The 20,614-nt window shown below is 37.8% G+C and overlaps 2 protein-coding genes across 4 annotated transcripts in view; one reads left to right on the top strand and one right to left on the bottom strand.

Annotated features, from left to right (window-relative positions):
- LOC126926787 (uncharacterized) overlaps positions 1-20,614 on the bottom strand; it is a 182,415-nt gene that overhangs the window by 123,930 nt on the left and 37,871 nt on the right. The window lies entirely within an intron of this gene.
- LOC126926800 (uncharacterized) lies at positions 2,063-5,289 on the top strand. 3 transcript variants are annotated; one of them, XM_050743166.1, is made up of 2 exons: positions 2,063-2,848; positions 2,951-3,237. In XM_050743166.1, the coding sequence occupies exons 1-2, from the start codon at positions 2,462-2,464 to the stop codon at positions 3,056-3,058; spliced, it is 495 nt and encodes a 164-aa protein (XP_050599123.1). In that variant the 5' UTR covers positions 2,063-2,461; the 3' UTR covers positions 3,059-3,237. The 3 variants fall into 3 exon arrangements, with proteins under 3 accessions (XP_050599123.1, XP_050599124.1, XP_050599122.1); XM_050743167.1 differs by having other exon boundaries at positions 2,077-2,848; positions 3,039-3,237; XM_050743165.1 differs by lacking the exon at positions 2,951-3,237 and adding an exon at positions 4,508-5,289 and having other exon boundaries at positions 2,091-2,848.

Here is a 20,614-nt window from a genome sequence, read left to right on the forward strand (position 1 = left end):
GGACAATATGAAGACTGGAGAAAAAGGAAAGAAACACAAGAAAGAAAGATAGACATGGTTAGAAAGGTAAATCCACCATTCAAAAAAAAAACCGTGCACAATCTGTGAAGCACTGAACTTCCCGGGCCGATTCCACCCAGTGGAATTATGTAGAAATAGAGACAGAAACCCCCAGAAGAAACCCAAACAAATAAATTCACTGGAGGCGCTCACATCAGAAAATGAAATAGCAGGAACATCGGATGGGAAGGAAGAAAAACACTAAAATGCCCGGAGAAGTACGAACCATTGATAAAACTGCGAGTTAAAGTCAACGATCAAAAAGAGATTAAAGGTGTCTACGGGAGCGAATGCAAGTTTTATCGATCAAAATATCATTGATCAGATAAAAGAAGACAAGAGCATGTTCAAAACCATCAATGGGGAAGACTTCACGAGTAGCGGGGCAAGACTAAAAATGAGGATAAACAAGATAGAGAAAGAGATAGATGTGTATATAGTACGCAATAATAACTTCACATATGATCTCATCTTAGGGCTGGACGCCATAAGGGAATTCAAACTAAGACAAGACGAGAATTTGAGGGTTAGCCAAAAAGTAGACGACAAAGAGGAAGTAATATTTAATAGAAAAGAAGAAAGAAGAAATAACCAGAGAAGAAAGCTAAACGTTACCGAACACAAGGAGACGGGTAAGCCTATGGACAACCTAGAACACCTAAATAACCTACAAAAAATAGAGGTAAGCCAACTTATAGAGAGATGTATTTGCTAAACACAATGTGGGAACCAGGAAATCACAAGAAGCTTCTATTAAGCTAATCGAAAATAAATACATATCAAAGAAACCATACAGATGTAGCATTCCAGATCAGAGAGAAATAGAATTCCAGATTACGAAACTACTAGAACACGATCTCATAGAGGAATCAAGTTCACCATTTGCAGCACCAGTGACACTAGCCTTTAAAAAAGAGTCGAATCGTAGAGATAGACTATGTATTGATTTCAGAGAGATAAACAAAATTGTAGTTCCGGAACCACAACCATTCCCAAGAATTGAAGATATCATAGTCAAAGCGGGAAATTGCCATTTCTTCTCAACGTTTGACATTAATTCGGCGTTCTGGTCAAAGAGGCGATTCAGTACTGGCAGCATTGGTTAATCGGTAGATACTTCACTGTCCTTTCAGACCATAAACCGTTGGAATCAATGAGAATCAAAGCAAGAACCGATGAAACTTTAGGAGACCTGATGCACTACTTATCGCAGTACGACTTCAAAATCATCTACTCACCAGGAAAACACAACATAGAGGCAGTCGCGCTATCCAGGAACCCCGTCTTAGAAAGTTTTGAGAACGAAGAAGAGGTTTTGAAAGTAGCGAATATTATAAAAAAACAAGACATAATCCGAGATCAGAAAGAAAACAGAGAAGATATTAAAAATACGAAAGACCTTATAAAAAAATCAGAGATTTTTTTTAAAAATATTAAAGGACGCCAACGTATATTCGTCTCACAAGAGTTTAGTTTAGGCGAGCATATCATAAAGACGGTGCATGATTTCTTTGGCCATGTTGGAAGGAATCACATATTGAAAAAAATCCGACCCTTTTATTATTTCAAAAATATGGACCGAATTGTCGACAAATTCTGCAAACAATGCGAAACTTGCATTAGGAATAAAAGCAGAACGAGAAGACCGATCGGGCTTATGTGGAGACTAGGACCAGCGAGGAAACCGTTTGAAATAATGTCATTCGATACGGTCCGAGGTTTTTCCAACAACAACTCACCAAAGAAGTATATGCATATACTCATAAATCACTTTTCAAGGGCTGTTTTTATGTCCACATCGAAAACACAACGCGCGGAAGATATCATAAAACTTATAAACTCGACAGGAGAAACTGACTCCATAAAAATTATCCTTGCAGACCGATACCCAGCGATGACATCCAAGGAAATTCAAGAGTACGCGAGAGAGAAAAGCATTAAATTAATTTTCACCTCGACAGACTGTCCATCCTCCAATGGACTAAACGAGAGGGTAAATCAAACATTAGTAAACAGAATCAGATGCAAGATCAATTCGAAAAAAAAAAAGGAAACTGGACAAAGATCGCAGAAAAAAGCGTAGAAGAATACAATCACACCAGACACAGTGTAACGGGATTTGCCCCAAATCACTTACTGTATGGGAAAATGATCGAAATCATCCCTAAGGGAATAACAGAGAAGAAGATAAACTTAAAAAGAGACAGAGAAGAAGCATTTAAAATCTCAGCAAGAAATTTCGAAATCAACAAACAAAAATATGACAAAAAAAGACGAGAACACGAGTTTAAAATTGGTGATACGGTCTTCACCCACAACGGAAACAGAATGAATAGAAATAAGCTGGAAGAAATTAGGAAAGGACCTTTCAAAATTTTGAGAAAGATTTCAAACTCTATATATGAAGTGGATAACGGTAACCGGAGATCTGAAGGGAATTTCTTCAAACTGGCCCGGAAAAACGACCGAACAGAAAGGAAGTCGATCGAAGAGCTTCCGTTCCAACAGCTTCGACGTGTCGACATTGCACGGAGCTAAAAGTAAGCTTAGCGGATCCTCGAAAGCCGCTATTTCGACCTTTATGGCACCGTCGAATTGGTTCACGAAGAGACACCAACCGATGTCGAAGAAGCCGGAAGATTTAGTAACGGCCAGTTTAAGTCTCAAGTTCGATAAATCGAAGGTAGTGAAGGCGGTGAAGGAAACGTTGGGTAAAAAGTCCCCTAATAGCGAGGTCAAACACAAAGTCGTATGGGACAACACTAGTGGAACCAAAGTGGACGCTCAGGTAAGTTGTATTTCTCGTTACGATATCGTTTCTTGTTTAAGAGCCATCGTAGGTGAAAGGGGGAATGAAAAAGAAAATCGTAAATCGTAAAATCTCTTCCAGAGAATGCACTTTATCGTAAAAATTAATAAAGTCAACAACAACGTGAAATTAAATAATTGTTGTTTGATATTCTGTATTATCGATATAGGTGAAACGTGGAGAAGATAATTTGCAATCATTGCGGACAATATCGCAGTGACATTATTATCAATCGGTAATATTAAAGATAAAATTCATATGGGATGAAAACAGAGCGTCAAAAGTGGTTATTTTCCGATCTTCTTGCGAAGGGAAAAATGTTTAAGAACGGCTCTCAGCAAGGAATAAAAAATGTTATTACAGTTCCATTTTCGTGTTCGTTTTTTTTCTACATGATCCATGTGAAATAATTCTTCAGATGCTCTGCTGGTAAATGAATCGACGTTTGTAATAGAGGAAATATGAAGTAGAGCGAGATCGTTGTTGACTATTGTTCTACACCGATATCGACAAAATAATTCTTCGACAACTCTATTGATAAATCAATTGTAGTTTGAAATCAAACGAATCTGAAGTACCATCAGTTTGTTGCTACGAGAACAATAGTCACCAACGATCTCGCAGTAATTCGGATTCGTTCGATTTTAAACTTCAATTGTTTTACCGACAGAATCTCTGAATAATTATTTTGCTGGTAAATTCTGTTGGTATATCGATTAGAGTTTGGAATCGAGCAAGTACGAAGTACAAGATGGCTATTGTTCTCCAGTAGCAACAGTCTGATAGTATTTCAGATTCGCTTGATTTCAAACTTAGTTCCTTTGGTTTAATTACTGATTTATCAGCTGGATCAAAATTTAAAGAAAATGAAGATCAAGTGTAGCGCGTAAGTTTGACCTCTGCTTAATTTTTTCATCTCTACACTCATCTTTTTCAACTTCCATGTCACATTTCGTATAAATGCTAATAATTCTTTGTTTTTTTTTTGATAAATTCTCTTAAACGTCGCACAAGAATTTTTCGTTCGCGAGGAGGTGCAAAAATGGCCACTTTTTGACTTAGGTCAAAATTTGCAAATTTGGGGTTAGCCCCAACTTAACCACACTTTTAATCCAACATGAATTTTATTTTAATATTACTGACCTCTGATGGTGGATCTGCGATACTGTACTTAATGATTGTAAACTATCTTATCGACTTCTCATCTATATTAATAATATAGAAATGTTAAATATTATTTTGAATATTAGGAATATTAAATAACAGTTAAATACTTAAATATATGTTATTTGATTTGTTTTAGAACGAAGCTCATTCTCTGGAGTGAAACCTTTAGTTTCTCTTTCTTACGCGATAAAGGAGAGGTGCAAGGATTTAAATATTTATAACATTATGACCTTTATTCTTTAAGCATGAAAATATTTTAAATACAAGCATATAAATATTACATATAAATATTTCTATTTACATATACATCAAGTAAATTTACATGTACATTTTCATCTTGGTAAAAAGAACGTGTAAATTATCGTATTTACTATTACGTATTTTAACGCGAAATCTCGTTTCATAAAAATTTTCATTCAAATACGTAAATACATAATATTCATAAATTTATAAGAACAATTTTGTCCGTAGGTATTTGGTAGCGCAATTGAGAAGATGTTAACGGCGGAAAAGGGAAACGATACGGGGGCTTCCGGGTCGAGCGGAAAGCCCTCGGTATCTCCGAACAAACCAATGTCAGGCAAAGTGACAAATTGGTTTTCAAATACCAAGAATCAAAATCGGAATCAGACGGAATCCAGCGAACCGTCTCTCTGTTCTTCCCTAAAGGACCTATTCAAGAAGTAATGGGGAAGAACAAATGCTAATAAATGTTAAGTGTCTCTAGTTTAATTAACACTTCTTTATCTTTATCTTTATTAACACTTATTTATTTAAGAATTTATTCAGAGATTAACACGACCTAATAGATGACTGACAATCTGGTGTAATTCAAATTAACGAGCTATACTTTCCTTGTATTTTCTTATTGCTATACCTCTACAATATTCTTTTATCGTATCTGTCGATTTTAATCTCACATAAATATCTAATAAATGTGTATACAGTAGTTGACGAAAATATTAGATAGAAGATTTTTGCGAATATATATTATGTGTGTTAGTGTTTTTCTTCACTTCACTTCAATGTAACGAGACGTGTCTATCATGATTACACCGGTAAAAATTGAGACTAATTTGGAAATATATATATGGAAGCTAGAAGATGCTTATTGCAGACGTACACATAGCAAAAAACTAATGTACAATGTAAAGAGTATTTTTAAACATATGATTGATTAGGGGTAAAAATGCTCCTACTAAAAATATTGTGACTTATTTATACAATACATAATTAACTGTCCAAATACCGATGGTAATCAATAAGCATCTTATAATTCCTATTTACATTTGTTTCAAAAGCTTCTTTCGTTTCATAAGGAAATAATAGATGCACGACACTTTTTGTTTTATATTATTCTATCGATTTATGTATGATCTATTTTGTAGTAATAGAACAAAACGAAAGAAACTTTTGAGACAGCCTAATGCATCTTGAAATTCATGAAAAGCTTCAACAAAATATTCATGGAAAGTTTCTGTAAGCGTCCGAGTACTTTCGTGAGCCGTTATATGTATAATAATTCGTTACAATGTTAGTGATAGCTTGGAAAGTGAACTATTTTTATTATACATCTTTTTACTTTCCATATTACGCTCATAGATACTCTAAAACGCCGCGATACTAACTCTTATCTATCATGTTTACGAATGCCTATAATTTGTGAAACCGCTTCTGATTTTACGGAAATTTTGCAGTTGCTTGATGAATGAAACAGATTTGTTAAGAGAATCACATGTTATAGATACCTGAACTGTGATTTATTTAATATATCTTTTCTGATTTGTTATCCTGCAACATTTCCATGTTTTACGAAGCTTTAAATTAAATTTCACAAGTTTATTTTCCTTAAGCTAAAGACGATGCTGGTGAAATATTTATTTCTGAAGTAAAAAGTAAAAATATAGCTTACATATTGCTTGTATTTAATCATGTATTACGATTAATCCTGTTGCGATACTCGTATATTTCAGTTAGGCTCTGGTTTTAGTAAACAAGAAAGATTTATAATATCTTAAGAGGATGTTTAGCATGAAATCATGCTAATAAGAAGTTTTTCATGTTTTTCTTCAGGCTTAAAATATTTTTTAATGTTGTGAAAAAATTGGGTTGAAAATGAATAAAAGGGTGCAACAGGGTATTTAAACAAACTAATGTCTCTTATATGAATAAGTCGAGTGATATGCTGTAAATTATTTTCACAAAAAGACACCCATTTTTATTATTGTTTTCTAAACAAAATTCAATATGATTTGTTATACCTGTAATAGGAAGTTTCTTTAACTAACATTTAGTTATCGATCCTATTTTTATTGAAGTTTAACAATACTGTTCAATGTTAATAATTATTAATTTATAAGTGAAGGGTAATTCCAACGAAGAAAGATATCATTTGCAAACAAATAGTTTCAGATGAAATCAGCATTGGTACTGTAAATTTAAGATATTATAAATCTAATATGTATTGTATCGCAAAGCGGGATTCATGATGAAAAATTAAATATAAAAGTCCATGAAATTTCGCAAATTTAAACATCTCAGTTGATACAGCTTTAATAAATGTGGACAAAAGTTTAGTCTATCTTTATATTTAAATAACGCATGATATTTAATTCTACAGTATAATTAAACAAAGATTCGAAGCTGAAAATTTCGAAATATAATTGAACAATATATCGTACAATAAATGTTATATGATGTTCTGTAAAGGAGAATTGCATTTTTATGAAGAGGATCAAACATAAAAGAGATTTTTGTTGAACGATACGACCGTTTCGAAATTCCATTTTGATCTTGTGTATGTATAGTGTATCTCGTACAAAAGATATTACAACAAGCGTCCAGTCATAATGTGAAACATTAATCAAAATTTCTAATCTCGAGTGTTTCAAGCCCCAGAACTCATCTTAATAAATATAAGAAGGACAGATTAAATTCAATCTTATTTTTCTAATTTTCTCGTTAATAATTAAATATGAGCATCAATCAATCAATAGTTCATAATGCACGGTATAATGCGTGTATAACATTCATCTGATTTCAATTAACTTACGTTTAAGCAAAATAATTATTCGAACTAGTTTATCATTCACATTATTACACATTTTAATTGTATATATATCTAGTACAACATAGAAAGGATGTTTTAGGATTATGAGTATTCCTTTAATTTTTAAGAAGAACAATAAGTATGCATAGTATTTCTTTTATCTCATATTCTAATTTCACCACATTGAATTTTCTAAAGAAAGATGATCTATTTATTTTAGATAACGCAAATCCTTTATTTTAGATATGCAAAGTCAAATATATTTTTGTCAATAAAGACACAAAAAATCTTAGATGTCTAAATGTCAGCTTTAAGAACAGTAGACTTGCCTGCCTTCAAACTTAAATGTCCTTTCCAGTAGTAAAACTTAAAATGACATTAACAACGGCAGTAATATTTACGCCTACAGATGGAGGATATTAGACTTCGATTAAAATACAAGTAGCTCAATAAATATGAGTCTAAGTACGATGGTTAAAGAATAACGATTCGTCATTCCTTATTCCAGCGCTTAATGCTATCCTTCTTTCAACAAATACAATCCTAGAACAATGCCGCTGAAGAGAAATGTTATGCGTGAATTTATTTGCCTTTGCGGGACGAAGGTTTATTAAATTATTAAATGAAAATATTAAATGAAAATGAATATGTATAATTGTGTGTATAAAAATTGATATATGTATGTATGTATAAAATATATATATGTATGTATATATATATATATATATATATATATATATATGTCGGGTTGGCGTTAAGATTAGAGTTAGGGATAAGGGCGTGAAACGAATCCCTATTGGCGCTAGACGTGATCGTTATGCAATAGAGGAGATATTTACTAGTGCAAATATGACTATGATGGAATTGGACAAGTAATCGCGATAATTAGATACTCGAGAAGCAAATGACGATGATCCTAGGCTCAATAACGAATCCGCGGTCAACGGGATGACGAACTTTACCCTTCGTTAGCGTCTAAGTTACACTGTATGTTAGAGCAAGGGGCAATTATTACGTATACGAAAGACAGGTCGATTGCCGATGAGATCGCACTAGAGTGAGTGGCTCTCCGTCGCGGTGACGCTGTCGAAGAAATCTATGATGGGTGTGCCTAAGGGAACGAGATCTCGGAGTCGTCATCGACTCCAGTCGAAGGTTCGGTGCGCATATCGAGATGGTGTGTAATAGAGTCGACATGTTAATAGGAGCCCTTAGGGGAATTCTACCCAACATCAACGGGCCGCCCAGCTTGGCTCGTAGGCTCTACTACAACGTGTGGGAGTCCATCGTAACTTACGGAGCACCGGTGTGGGCTAGAGCAGCGAATACCGATAAGAACAGGAAAAAGCTGAAACGAGCACAACGAACGGCCCTGTGCATAACAACGCCGGCATACCGTACCGTCTCCCACGCGGCACTTTGCGTGTTGACCGGGAATCTCCCGATTTACATAAAGATAAAGATGCTCGGAGAGACCTACGAGAGGAACAAGATCCATGGGTCCAGGATTGGCACGGATGACGGCTGCAAGCTGAAGGAGGAACTGGAGGCGATTCGCAAGAAGGCCCAAGAGGACTGGCAGAAGGAGTGGAACAACCACAAAAAGGAAAATATCACAAAGAAATTAATACCGAGTGCGCTGCTATTTACTAAAAAGAAGATGGACATCGATCACCACACCATGCAGCTGCTAACCGGGCATGGGAGCTTCGGTGTCTATAGGAAAAGGATTGGCAAGGACAGCGACAGCAACTGTCTCGACTGTGTAGACCCGAACGACGGTGCAGAGCACGCCCTCTTCGCGTGCCCGAAGTGGACGGACAGAAGGATCGAGCTGGAGAACGCTCTGGGCGGGAAGATAGACGTGGGCAATCTGATCGCCACGTTGACCGCCAAGAACGAGAGCTGGAATAAATTCAGGCAATTCTGCAAGACCGTCATGTGTCACAGGAGGGTGACAGCGAGGGCCTGGGAAGAGGCAAGGAGGAGAACGAGCGAAACAACAACTACGTGAAGCAATGAGGGCAAGAACACGAAACAACGAAAAACCGCAGAAGGAGACCAGTCCAGTATTCTGAACTGGCTGAGAGGACGACATGAGCAGTAACTGCCCGAAGAAGTAGATACAACGGGGCACGAAAGGACAACCCTGATGACTGCCGACAGGTTTTACCGGGGTTGTCTGCCCTCTAAGCGGAGGAAGAAGGAGGAGGGGTTTTTAGTGGGTATGGCAACGACAACCGACCGACTCCCACATAACCCAGTGATGCGGGTCACTGGGCACGCGTAATAGCATTTTCCCCTCCCCACGCAAAAAAAAAAAAAAAAAAAAGGGCACGAGATCATCGGATTCGCGGAGAAAAGTCTCCGTTCGAAGGGTGTGGGAAATTGACGTTGCTGTTAATTGGTCAATTTCCATGTTGGTGGTTAGAGAAAGATATTAGCTGTCCTTGGGAAAAGTTGCTAGCGGGAAGCGTCGTTCGTGGAAGGATAGATTTCTCTTATCTTCCCATAGTTGGGTCACAGGCTATTTGTCTATTTGAAAGACTTTGTATAATTGAAACTTAATATTCGTAGCCGGTCCTCGCGCAGCTAAGCATATACTGTGAAGATGCGTTGGCATCTGGCAATCATCTTACCCGAAGGACAAAGTCTGCGTGTGGCGAGCCACGGGGCAGAAACCATTGAAACGTTTACCGTCGTGCCCTGTCCCAAGTATTTCTTTTAAGAAGAGCTATAGAATTACTTCATGCCTTTGTTAGACAAAACGTTCATCCCTTTGACCGCGGCTACGTTCGGCGACTGATTGTCGCCTCACTATCATAAATCTCAAATAAATACAGTCGGATCGAATGACAACAGTTTCTTAATACGGCTATGGTGAAATCTAAATTTCAATACTAGGGGTCTTCCCAAAGTTCCAAAGGGAACGTTCCGGTGTTCTTTCATCTCCGACATATATATATATATATATATATTATTATTATAATGACTTATTTTAATAATGACTTAATTTGTATAGTAAAAACAGCTAAAATCTCATGTAAGATTGTTGGGATGTTACGTGATATTTCTGTTGCATCATTGATTATCGTTATACTTTGAAAAATAATTAAGGAAGCGAACAATGCGTGGACGATTATGGCAGTTTTATTAATAAACGAACGTTTAGTAGAGAATATGGATTTATTGGATAAGTAAATGTTTCATTAAATGTAACTGCTACATGCAGAATAATATGTTGTTACATGTATGAACTAAAGTTGATGTAATACTCATATTGTATTTATGGTTTCAAAGAATTAATAAAATCTGCTGAGATTCAAACGTATACTCTCCCTTTTATTCTATGAGAATTAAACATTTAGAAGATTTTATGAAAATGCACTAAAAAACAATCAGAAGCATCTGTTTCTCCTCTTTTTTTTCTTTTTTTTTTTTTTAAATATGTTGATTGCCACGCGATTTTTATACTTATTTTGACTTGGATAGATAGATTAAAGCGTACCATACCAAGACATTTCATTCTTGCAAAATATTCTAGTCTATTTGCGTACGTGCTCATAATCTTGGCTGATAACCGCCATTCGCTATATACATCATTGGTATCGACGTCAAAGGATTAACACAGACAAATACACAATCCATACAATCCGATTTGATTGATTTTAGATCTTGCATCAAACAGATCTCTATATAAACAGATAATTTCTGATTCTAAACATTTGTATCGCTTCTTCTTCCGCTTTTAAATCCTCTACAAACGCCTTTTATAGTCGTTCAACTTTTCAGCTCACAGAAAAGAACATTACGCGTATTCCTAGCAATCGCCCAAAGACTCGAACGTGTGCTTCGATAAAGCTCGCTTAACTTTCATCGACACATCGATAACTTTGCGTTCCAAGATGTTATTACGCCCTAGAATCCCTAACATAATTTTAGAACCAGAATTTCTGTGCAAAACAATTCCATCGCTTTGTCACGCTTAACGGCTCAATCATCGAAACATGTATCATAACGCACGAATTATGATAAAAAAGAAACTGTCTTTCGAATAAAAGCAATCCGTTTGCCAGGTGCGCTTAAGGATGTACAGGACGTCGACGGAGCAAGTGTACGAAATACAGCCGCTGGAGGGTAACAGTTCCGCTCAACGTTACACTCAACAGCCGAAACAACGATTCTCTGAAATGCCTACTCCGTCGGTTTCGCCGACGTCTTCTCTCCGAAAGCGCGTCTCGGAACTGCCAAGAGCCGCGAGTGCATCCGTTTCCGGTGCTGCGGGCATTGTCTGCTCTAATACGGATCTGATATCGATCCTAAGCTCGTTAGCGTCTTCCGCGACGGAAATCAACCGATGCGGCGAGGAAGCGCCGAGTTCGCGGGACGGTAGCAAATCAAACTGGCCCGGAAAAACGACCGAACAGAAAGGAAGTCGATCGAAGAGCTTCCGTTCCAACAGCTTCGACGTGTCGACATTGCACGGAGCTAAAAGTAAGCCTAGCGGATCCTCGAAAGCCGCTATTTCGACCTTTATGGCACCGTCGAATTGGTTCACGAAGAGACACCAACCGATGTCGAAGAAGCCGGAAGATTTAGTAACGGCCAGTTTAAGTCTCAAGTTCGATAAATCGAAGGTAGTGAAGGCGGTGAAGGAAACGTTGGGTAAAAAGTCCCCTAATAGCGAGGTCAAACACAAAGTCGTATGGGACAACACTAGTGGAACCAAAGTGGACGCTCAGCTAAGTTGTATTTCTCGTTACGATATCGTTTCTTGTTTAAGAGCCATCGTAGGTGAAAGGAGGAATGCAAGAACGCACATAATACGCAAAAATCTATGGCAGATTCAAAGTACAGTACTCGTTGTGATATTCGGTAAAGATAATAAGTTCTCCTATGGAGATTTCATTTTTCAAATTATTCTCGTAAAAGTACGTATTTGCATAAATAAATAGCACACGGTCTCTGCGTAAATACCCAGGCCAGTTATAAATATTTCAGTTTGCCAACGATATCCCAACATGTGGGACACTCACATGTGTGCTACTTCGTGAGCGATGATAAAGGCGCTGGTCAAGCCTTCGTCTCGATTTAACGCGCACGATCTCGAAGGACCTCCTATATCTAATCGCGTCAACCATACAGCAACATCGTGATTTACGTCCTTCGAGGACAGCATCTTTCTGTTCCATTTGTTCACGTTCTCGAGAGATCGTCTGGCATCGCCACGGCGGACCTACGACAACGTTTAATATTTTCTTAATAAAAGCTAGCAAATATTACGAATATATTATATTTATTATTACATCATGCATTATATACTATATATAAATATTCGTCAATGATAATAAATATATGTGCAAGTAATCGTGTTGTTGATTGTAATCAAATGTAACTTGTAACGCTATTAGTATTTTAATCTTCCTGAAAAATGTTGAAATGTTGATTCAACAGCAGAGAAGAATAGCAGAAAAAGAAAAGTAAAAGGAATCGCAAGTGTCGTATATCAATGATATTATCATAGGTCTATAACATTAAATTAAGATTCTTAAGAGATGAAAAAGGTTTAATAGTCGATTATACAGATATTTCGGATACACGATAAATGCGAGGTTTGTCAATGATCCGTGAAAATTGTTTGTTTGGAAATTTGTTTCCAAGGGATCGTTCACGGTTGTCCAATTTAACAAAATGGAACTCGTTGCATTTTATCGACCTAAAACGTCATGCGCAGATATTTTGACCTATATAATTTATATACCATACACTGTACAGATAAGTAGAAAATAAAATAATTGACACTCGCATATGCGTATCTCAGATAGTTACTACTTTAGTTAAATGATTTAATTTAATGGAAATCGCTTACCATAACGTCTCGTTTTTCCGCGTATAAAATCATTCGTACGATCACTAGAATCATGTTGGATTCGAGCGATGGGTCCATGTAAATTGCACTGACCTAGGATTAAAATACGTACGAAAATGTAACAGGCGTTAAAACAGTATTACAGCCTTACAAATAAATTATTATTCAAAACTCTCGTAAATACATCGTATCTTATATAATTTTCCTAAAAAATTAATTTTATTCGTTATATTTATCTTAGGAAATGTACGTTATTAATCTCAACAGCATTGGAAAACCAATTACCGAATGGCTGAAATTAATCGATTACAAAATTCCATTACGGATAAATTATTTGCAGAACTCTTTAAAAGATACGTGTAAGCTTTGAACAGTGTAAACAGAAAATACAGAGCTTCCATCCGAGTATACGATCGAGATGTTTGAAAGCAAGTAGCGTACCTTGAAAATACAGAGATACGCATAACTCTGCCCTATGTTTCCCGGTTGCTCGCGTACATATGTAGGAGAAGGTATTCTATATCTAAGTATAATAACAGAATTTCGTTTGGTATTACTTACGATGTTTAAAAGAGCCAAGATATATTGCTGTACTCGAATTCCATGAAAATTTACCACGGAGTAATCAGCAGCTATTCCAAGCTCTAGCCATCGTGGCGGCGAATCCTTAGCAGTTGGTCTTTTCTCTAGAAATGACTTATCTTAGAAATCGACTTATCTTCCACGAAATTAGAAAGTCTACTCGACTCGACTTGATAGCTTAAACGCATGATTATTAAAAGCATAAATTAATATCTACGAGCAAGTATTCGTGGAATAATTATTATAATATAAATAATTATTTCAAAAGTATAATTTCAAAAATATCAATTCGGTATCACCGTGAATTTCATCCTGCAAATTTCTTTAAAATTCTTGACAAATTTTGGTAAACGTATTCCTCCAGCAAATTTGTCTATTTTTCTATTTTTTTTACATTAAATTAGGCAAGATAGATAAAGATTCGTGCAATGGACAATATACATATGTGTAATAGACAGGGAATAATAAAATAAATTAAAAACAGCGAAATATAGATGAACGTGTAGAAGATCAAGCGAGAGTGGAACGCAATAGGGAGAATAATTGTAAACCGAGTTCCTTTTAAGGCTGAAGATAAGCTATTCTTATATTACATGCTGTTATTATTACTTTTGTACACGATAGATTGGAATATCAGTACAATTTCTTTCTTTCAGTAATATTCGATGATTCGTTAATTTATTAACCGCTATATTGTACGTGGTAAGTAGAAAAGCAACGATTGTACAAGAATGGCATTTGGAAAAATATTTGACTTACTTGATAATCTGTTCCTTTGCCATTTAGGACCAGAGAAGTATCCAATTTCCTCGGGATTTGTTATTTTATATAGGTTGGGGTTGATAATCAATCTCGGATCCACTCGGATTGGTTATCACACCTTTTATTTTCTCTCTTATACAAAACACCAAATCACACAGCAAACGTTTAAACTCTCCCAATGCGTCTTAGCAATTAAGGCGTGGTCGACTCCTATGACAAAAGAGCGTCGTTAGGAGTCGTACCAACACAACCCTAGTAACCTTTTAGTAACTAGCGGTCATACCAACTGAGCATTTCTCAACAGGATTTACGTCGATCGATAATTCTTCCACTATTGTATCGTTGTATTCTGTGGAGACATCGTCTTTTTCATCGTACAGAATCAATTTCTCAGCTTCTGGGTATTCCACGTCGAAGACGTCACCGGAAAGATTATAAAATCCCTGAACATCGTGGCTTAAGGAATCGCGTTTGCTTCGTTTCGACTTTCTCTTACTTTCTTCAACTTCGAATTTATTCGATTTCCCTGTAACCGAATTATCAACGTTTTACCACGTTTGCCTGTCTTATCTTCGCTATTCTCGTTACGGATAAAATGAAAAAATAGTTGCAAAATTTCTGAAATTGTAAATACGACCAGACTGGAACGTATCAACGACATATACGGTGTCACAAAATTGTGACAAGTCAATATTCCAGTTGTTAGTTTGTTGAATTTACGCCACCGCTGATTAAACGTATCACGCTTTAATAGAAAATTCAATTTCCCAGCGGGGAAAATGGAATTTTGCGCTAATTAAAGTATTGCGCTTTTGTACAAAATTCCATTGTTTTCTGTTGCCCGCGAAAATGCAATTTTACGACGGACATTTCAGACAAATTTCCATCAGACGGCTTTCCATCCGTAAAAAAGAATGCTATCTATAAAAGTGTCAATGGAAATTGATCAAAGTAACGTCAAACAAACCCGTTTAAACAGCGAGGTAAATAGACCAATTGCTTTTAACAAAACCTGTATCGTTGCTCTTAACCGTTTCACTTTTAAATATCAATCGGCGCTGTTCCTCATTAAAATTTCGATTCAAATCGAACGAGAAATACAGCGTAACACTTGGAATTTTCTATCGTTTCTCAACCATACTTCGAACATTTACGTCGCATTCTTCGATTCATAGGATCGCGATGTTGGATTCTTCGATTTCGATACAAAAACGTTTCACAGCTTTCGACGCGGGCAATTTAATTAAGAGAACAAATAATTTGTTTATAAACTGCCAATTACGTGCCTTGAATTTCCGATATATGCAATAAATTTCATTGCTACTTGACCTAAGTGGGTCATAAAGTTGCAACCGTGTAAACCGTGCCACGTAATTTTATTGCATTCAATTTTCCACGTTTCCAACAATTTATCAAATTAGAATTTATCCGCGCATCGTACGAAATTTTTCATAAAAATTGATTAATAATAGTAGATATATAGCTCCTCGTATTCGTAAAACAGATTTTTAATCTGTAAACAACGAGTCGTGGTAATTACGATACGATCGATTTTCAACTTAGCAAAATTTGTTTCCATTTAACATTCACATCCAGATTGTATTTCCTTTGTAATAAATTAATTATATAATTAAATAAATTTATTATTCGAACCGATATTCAGATACAGTTCGAGTATACTTGATAAATTTTCAGACTCGATTCTCCAAGTCGAAAATGAGAACGTTTTATCCTATACTTTTTCTTCATTTTTCCACAAGGATTCGCGTTGTTCTCGCTTTCAGACGTTGTTCCGTTGCATCCTGTATATACGGGGTGTGCGAAAACCGTGTGTTTAAACCGTCAAATTGTAAGGAGTTGATTTACAGACAAGAAGAAGAAGAAGAAGGAAGAACTTTATATAATGTTCGTCAACGGACGTTTCTTTACAGAATTACAAACGAGTATCGTTCGTACGAAACAGGTAACGACGCGTTTTCCATCGCAGCGTGCAAAAGTTCGCTGTATTATCGTGTCAGCGCAGTTGCATGCTTTTTATCATGCGACAACAAGCCCGTGTCGTTAATAGCTACAATAATGATACAATGAAAAATTATTATCTGGTATGTTTGATTGGTCGTTGGAGAACGTTGTCCGTGTGCTCGGATAGAAGCCTGACATCGATCAACGATGGGAGTAATACGATCTCGTACACACAGTTGCTAACAATTCGATCGAGTTGCAAAAACCGCGTGTTTTTACTCGTTGCGCTAGTTGTTCACGCGAACTCGCATCTCCAGAATAAACCTTCCGTTTTACAGTTGCGAAACCATAAATACAGAAAAGAAAACGCAGTTCTTGAAACTCTGACGAAACGCTGATAATACGGTCAATTGTCGCGTGCCGTGGAATGGAAAATTCGTCGTTACTTGTTTCATACGTACGATACTTGTTTGTAACTGTGGAAAAACGCGTTTATTGCCCAGCTTCGTACGACATGTTTTTCGGTAAATATTTACAAAGCGGACAATCTCGCCATATTCAACGGCTTTGAAATATGTTTGCCAAGGCTAATATTCCGAACAACTTTTTCCTGTAATACTCTTTACCGTCGCTCTGCTTTCCGCGATATTCGCAGCAATTTCTGTCTCGACGACAGCGATGATTTCGTAGTTTCGCTTTTCTCGATATCACTGCTAAAGCTTTTCCTACCTCGAATAACGACGCAAAGCTTCGTATGAATCGTATCTATCCTGCTACTTGATACGCGAATTTAATTCGCGGTAGCCTCAATGATGTTTCTTCCCTGTGCGAGTTGAAAATGATTATCAGAACTGCATATATATATATATATATAAATGTACGGACATCAACGTCCGAGACGTTCGTCCATGCCAAACGGTAACGCGTACAGGAAACATTTGTTCAAAATGACTTTGACTATAGCTATATTTTTAAATTGGAATTAGCTAATGGTCGTTCGCTTTGTAAATGATTATTTCTTTTTCTTCTTTTTGCCTGCAGATTAAGCCCTCCCTGTTTGACGGTTTAAATTTATTAAATTAAATTTATTAAACCGAATATATATATATATATATATATGTCGGAGATGAAAGAATACTGGAACCTTCCCTTCGGAACTTTGGGAAGACCCCTAGTATTGTAATTTGGATTTCACCATAGCCGAATTAAGAAACTGTTGTCATTCGATTCGACTGTACTTATTTGAGATTTATGATAGTGAGCTCGGGCTCGAGGCGACAACCAGTCGCCGAACGTAGTCGCGGTCAAGGGATGAACGTTTTATCTAACAAAGGCATGAAGTAACCCTATAGCTCTCCTTAAAAGAAATACTTAGGACGGGGCACGACGGTAAGCATTTCAACGATTTCTGTCCCGTGGCTCGCCACACGCAGACTCTATTCTTTGAGTAAGATGATTACCAGATGTCGACGCGTCTCCACAGTACATGTTCAGCTAGCCCGAGGAACTGCTATAAATCTTAAGATCTGTTTAACTAAAGTCCTTCAAACCGACAAACAGTCCTCGTTCCAACTACGAGAAAATAGGAGAAATCTATTTTTCTCACCAACGACGCTTCCTCTTCTCGAACTTTCTCTTAAGGGCGGCTAGCACCCTTCCCTAACCACCAACATGGAAATTGACCAATTAACAGTAACGCCAATTTCCCTCACTTTCCGAATGAAGGCTTTTCTCCACGAATTCGATGATTTCGTGCCCTTGGGCACACCCATCATAGTTTTCCTCGACAGCGTTACCGTGATGGAGAACCACTCTCCGGTACGATCTCAAAGACGATTCAAGTAACTCTCAGATACGTAGTGATTGCCTCGTGCATTAACATTGAGTACAACTTAGACGCTGAGGAAAAGTGGAGTCCGTCGTCCCCTTGACCGCGGATTCGTTAGTGAGCCTAGGATCATTGTCATTAGCTTCTCGAGTACCTAATTATCCGATTACTTGTCCAATTCCATCATAGTCATATTTGCACTAGTAAATATCTCCTTTATTGCATAATGATCACGTCTAGCGCCAATAGGGATTCGTTTCACGCCCTCAACCCTAACTCAAATCTTAACGCCGACCCGACATATATATATATATATATATTCGTTTGTACTACGATTACTCTCATACTCTATGTATGGTATTATAATATCGACGCTATCAGTTCTTACAGTATCACGATCAGAGTCAATTTTAGAATAGAAGAAGCAATTAACGGCGGATCGCAAAGTAAGAAGCTTATAACATAATTGGCAAGGAAGTCGATAAATCGATCAACCAATCACCTACATCCAACCGTCTAACGAAAGATGAAAAGCCATCGCGATAACGATCCTTCTCACCTGCAGGATTTTCCGGATTCACAGACACGAAGCTCGAATTATTCCTGATCGACCACCACTTTTCGTTTTTCGGCTGAAACATCACATGCTGGCCATTCGTCAGCGGCTGAACGAAGAACGATCTCTGCCCGATCAACATCAAGGCGTACACTTCTTCTTCGCATATCGTCACGACGACGAAGGAACTCGCGTCTCCTTCCAAGCTGCCTTGTCGAAAATCGCAGTTCGCCTTGGCGTTACGTCGCTCGGAATTGGTTTTACCCTGACGCACCCAATTCACGGTGAAATTCGACGACAGTATCAATCGATCGTTGGCCATGGTCCTTAAGGTCCAGTTGCTGATCTCGAGGAACACCGGCTCTTAGTGGAGATACTCGCGCCAAGTTTCTCGGTCTTCGTGGGTCGATCTTCTGTTCCGCGCGCTCTCATTCGGGATCACTCGAGGGTAAACGATCTCGTACTCCTGCAAGCTTTGCAGAAAGTCGCTCATTCGCGACTTAGTAGCGATCGTGCCGAGCAGCCACGTGGCGAGGAGAAAACTGGGAAGTTTCGATCGCGTCATGTCTCGCGCGCTTTGATCGAAATTTCAATAGGATTTTCTGGCTACCCAAAACTCGCCAGGCATGCTCGTTCACTCGTAGACGTAGTTATCGCGATGAAAGCAGCTAATTCGCAGACCCGATATTCTCATTTCATTTCGCCGGTTCGTAACGCTTTCGAAACGCCGTGTCATATAGACGCGGATGCGACGATACTCTCGCGTTCTAACATTTTCAATGTCTCGCGCTTTATCACGTAGCTCGCGCGGAAGTAATACGAAGGTGAATCGTTGGTTTTAATACACAGGGTGTTGTTTAATCGATCGTATAATGGAGAAAGGAACGATTCTACGGTACACCAGAGATGAAATGAAATCATAGAATGCAGTGGTTTTGTAGGTAGTGCTTTATCGAAAAGATTAACCGTGAATATTTGCTCGACCTATTTATACCAAATTGATACAGAATCTTAAAATACAGACGAATCTTTCTCAATTTCCTTCGATCATCGTCTCTAGGCGTACGAAACTGCCTCGTTGAATTCGAACGTTCGTCGATTTCCTTCGACGTCTTTCAATTTCTTCTTTTTTCAATCGCCGTTCGCCTTCTCAAAGCTGTCTTCGAACAGAATTCTTAGAACGACTTCCAATTCCTTTCGATTCGTCCAATCGTTTAGCTTTACGAAACTGTTTCGCTAAACTCCTTTTTCCACTGTACTTGCGTATCGTAACCAACTCGTGGGCGGTAACTCGCGTCGATTAACGATTCACCACCAGTAAAGTAACCGGGAATGCAGCAAACTAGTAGTCGGTAGAACGAAGCGGAACGTAAGTGGAGCGAGCGATAAGAGCGATCGCGACAATCGCACGCCTCGCCGTGCGATTCCCACGTGCGAACGAATCATCAAATTCGAGCCAAAGATTCTCACCAACTCGAAGATTCGCGCCAGTATTTTCCACGCGCGCGTCACAGAAATTCGAACGACTTTCGCGAAAAGGACGGAAGGATAAGACGATCGATCGGATCTCGGGTCGATCGCGATACCCCCGGACAGAAGGTTTCGACGAAAAAGTGGAGTAGACGCGACGAAGGAGCGTCGTGCAGCAACTGGTGGCCAATTTATTCACCACGTGCCGTATGAATTTAATTTTCTTTCGCGCAAGAACGATCCACCATCGGAGAAAGTAGAATATAATTAATTTCGATCTCGTGTCGATCGCGACGTTCCGGATGGAACGTTTCGCCGAAGAGGTGGAATAAACGCGACGAAGGAGCGTCGTGCAGCAACCGGTGGCCATTTTTTCCACCACGTGGCACCACGTGGAAATTTAAACGTTTTCCATGAAAATGATGCACCATCGGTAAAAGTAAAATACGATAATTAATCGGTCGTCGAGTCGAACGTGATATTCCGGATAAAATTTTTCG

This window comes from Bombus affinis, unplaced genomic scaffold (genome assembly GCF_024516045.1).
Source record: "Bombus affinis isolate iyBomAffi1 unplaced genomic scaffold, iyBomAffi1.2 ctg00000059.1, whole genome shotgun sequence".
Taxonomy (NCBI): domain Eukaryota; kingdom Metazoa; phylum Arthropoda; class Insecta; order Hymenoptera; family Apidae; genus Bombus; species Bombus affinis.

Bases quoted from the DNA above. Each gene is read 5' to 3' on its own strand.
- LOC126926800 (XM_050743165.1), top strand. From the start codon at position 2,462: ATGAAGTGGATAACGGTAACCGGAGATCTGAAGGGAATTTCTTCAAAC. The intron at 2,849-4,507 runs GTAAGTTGTATT...TTTTGTCCGTAG, and splicing joins GAACCAAAGTGGACGCTCAG to GTATTTGGTAGCGCAATTGA.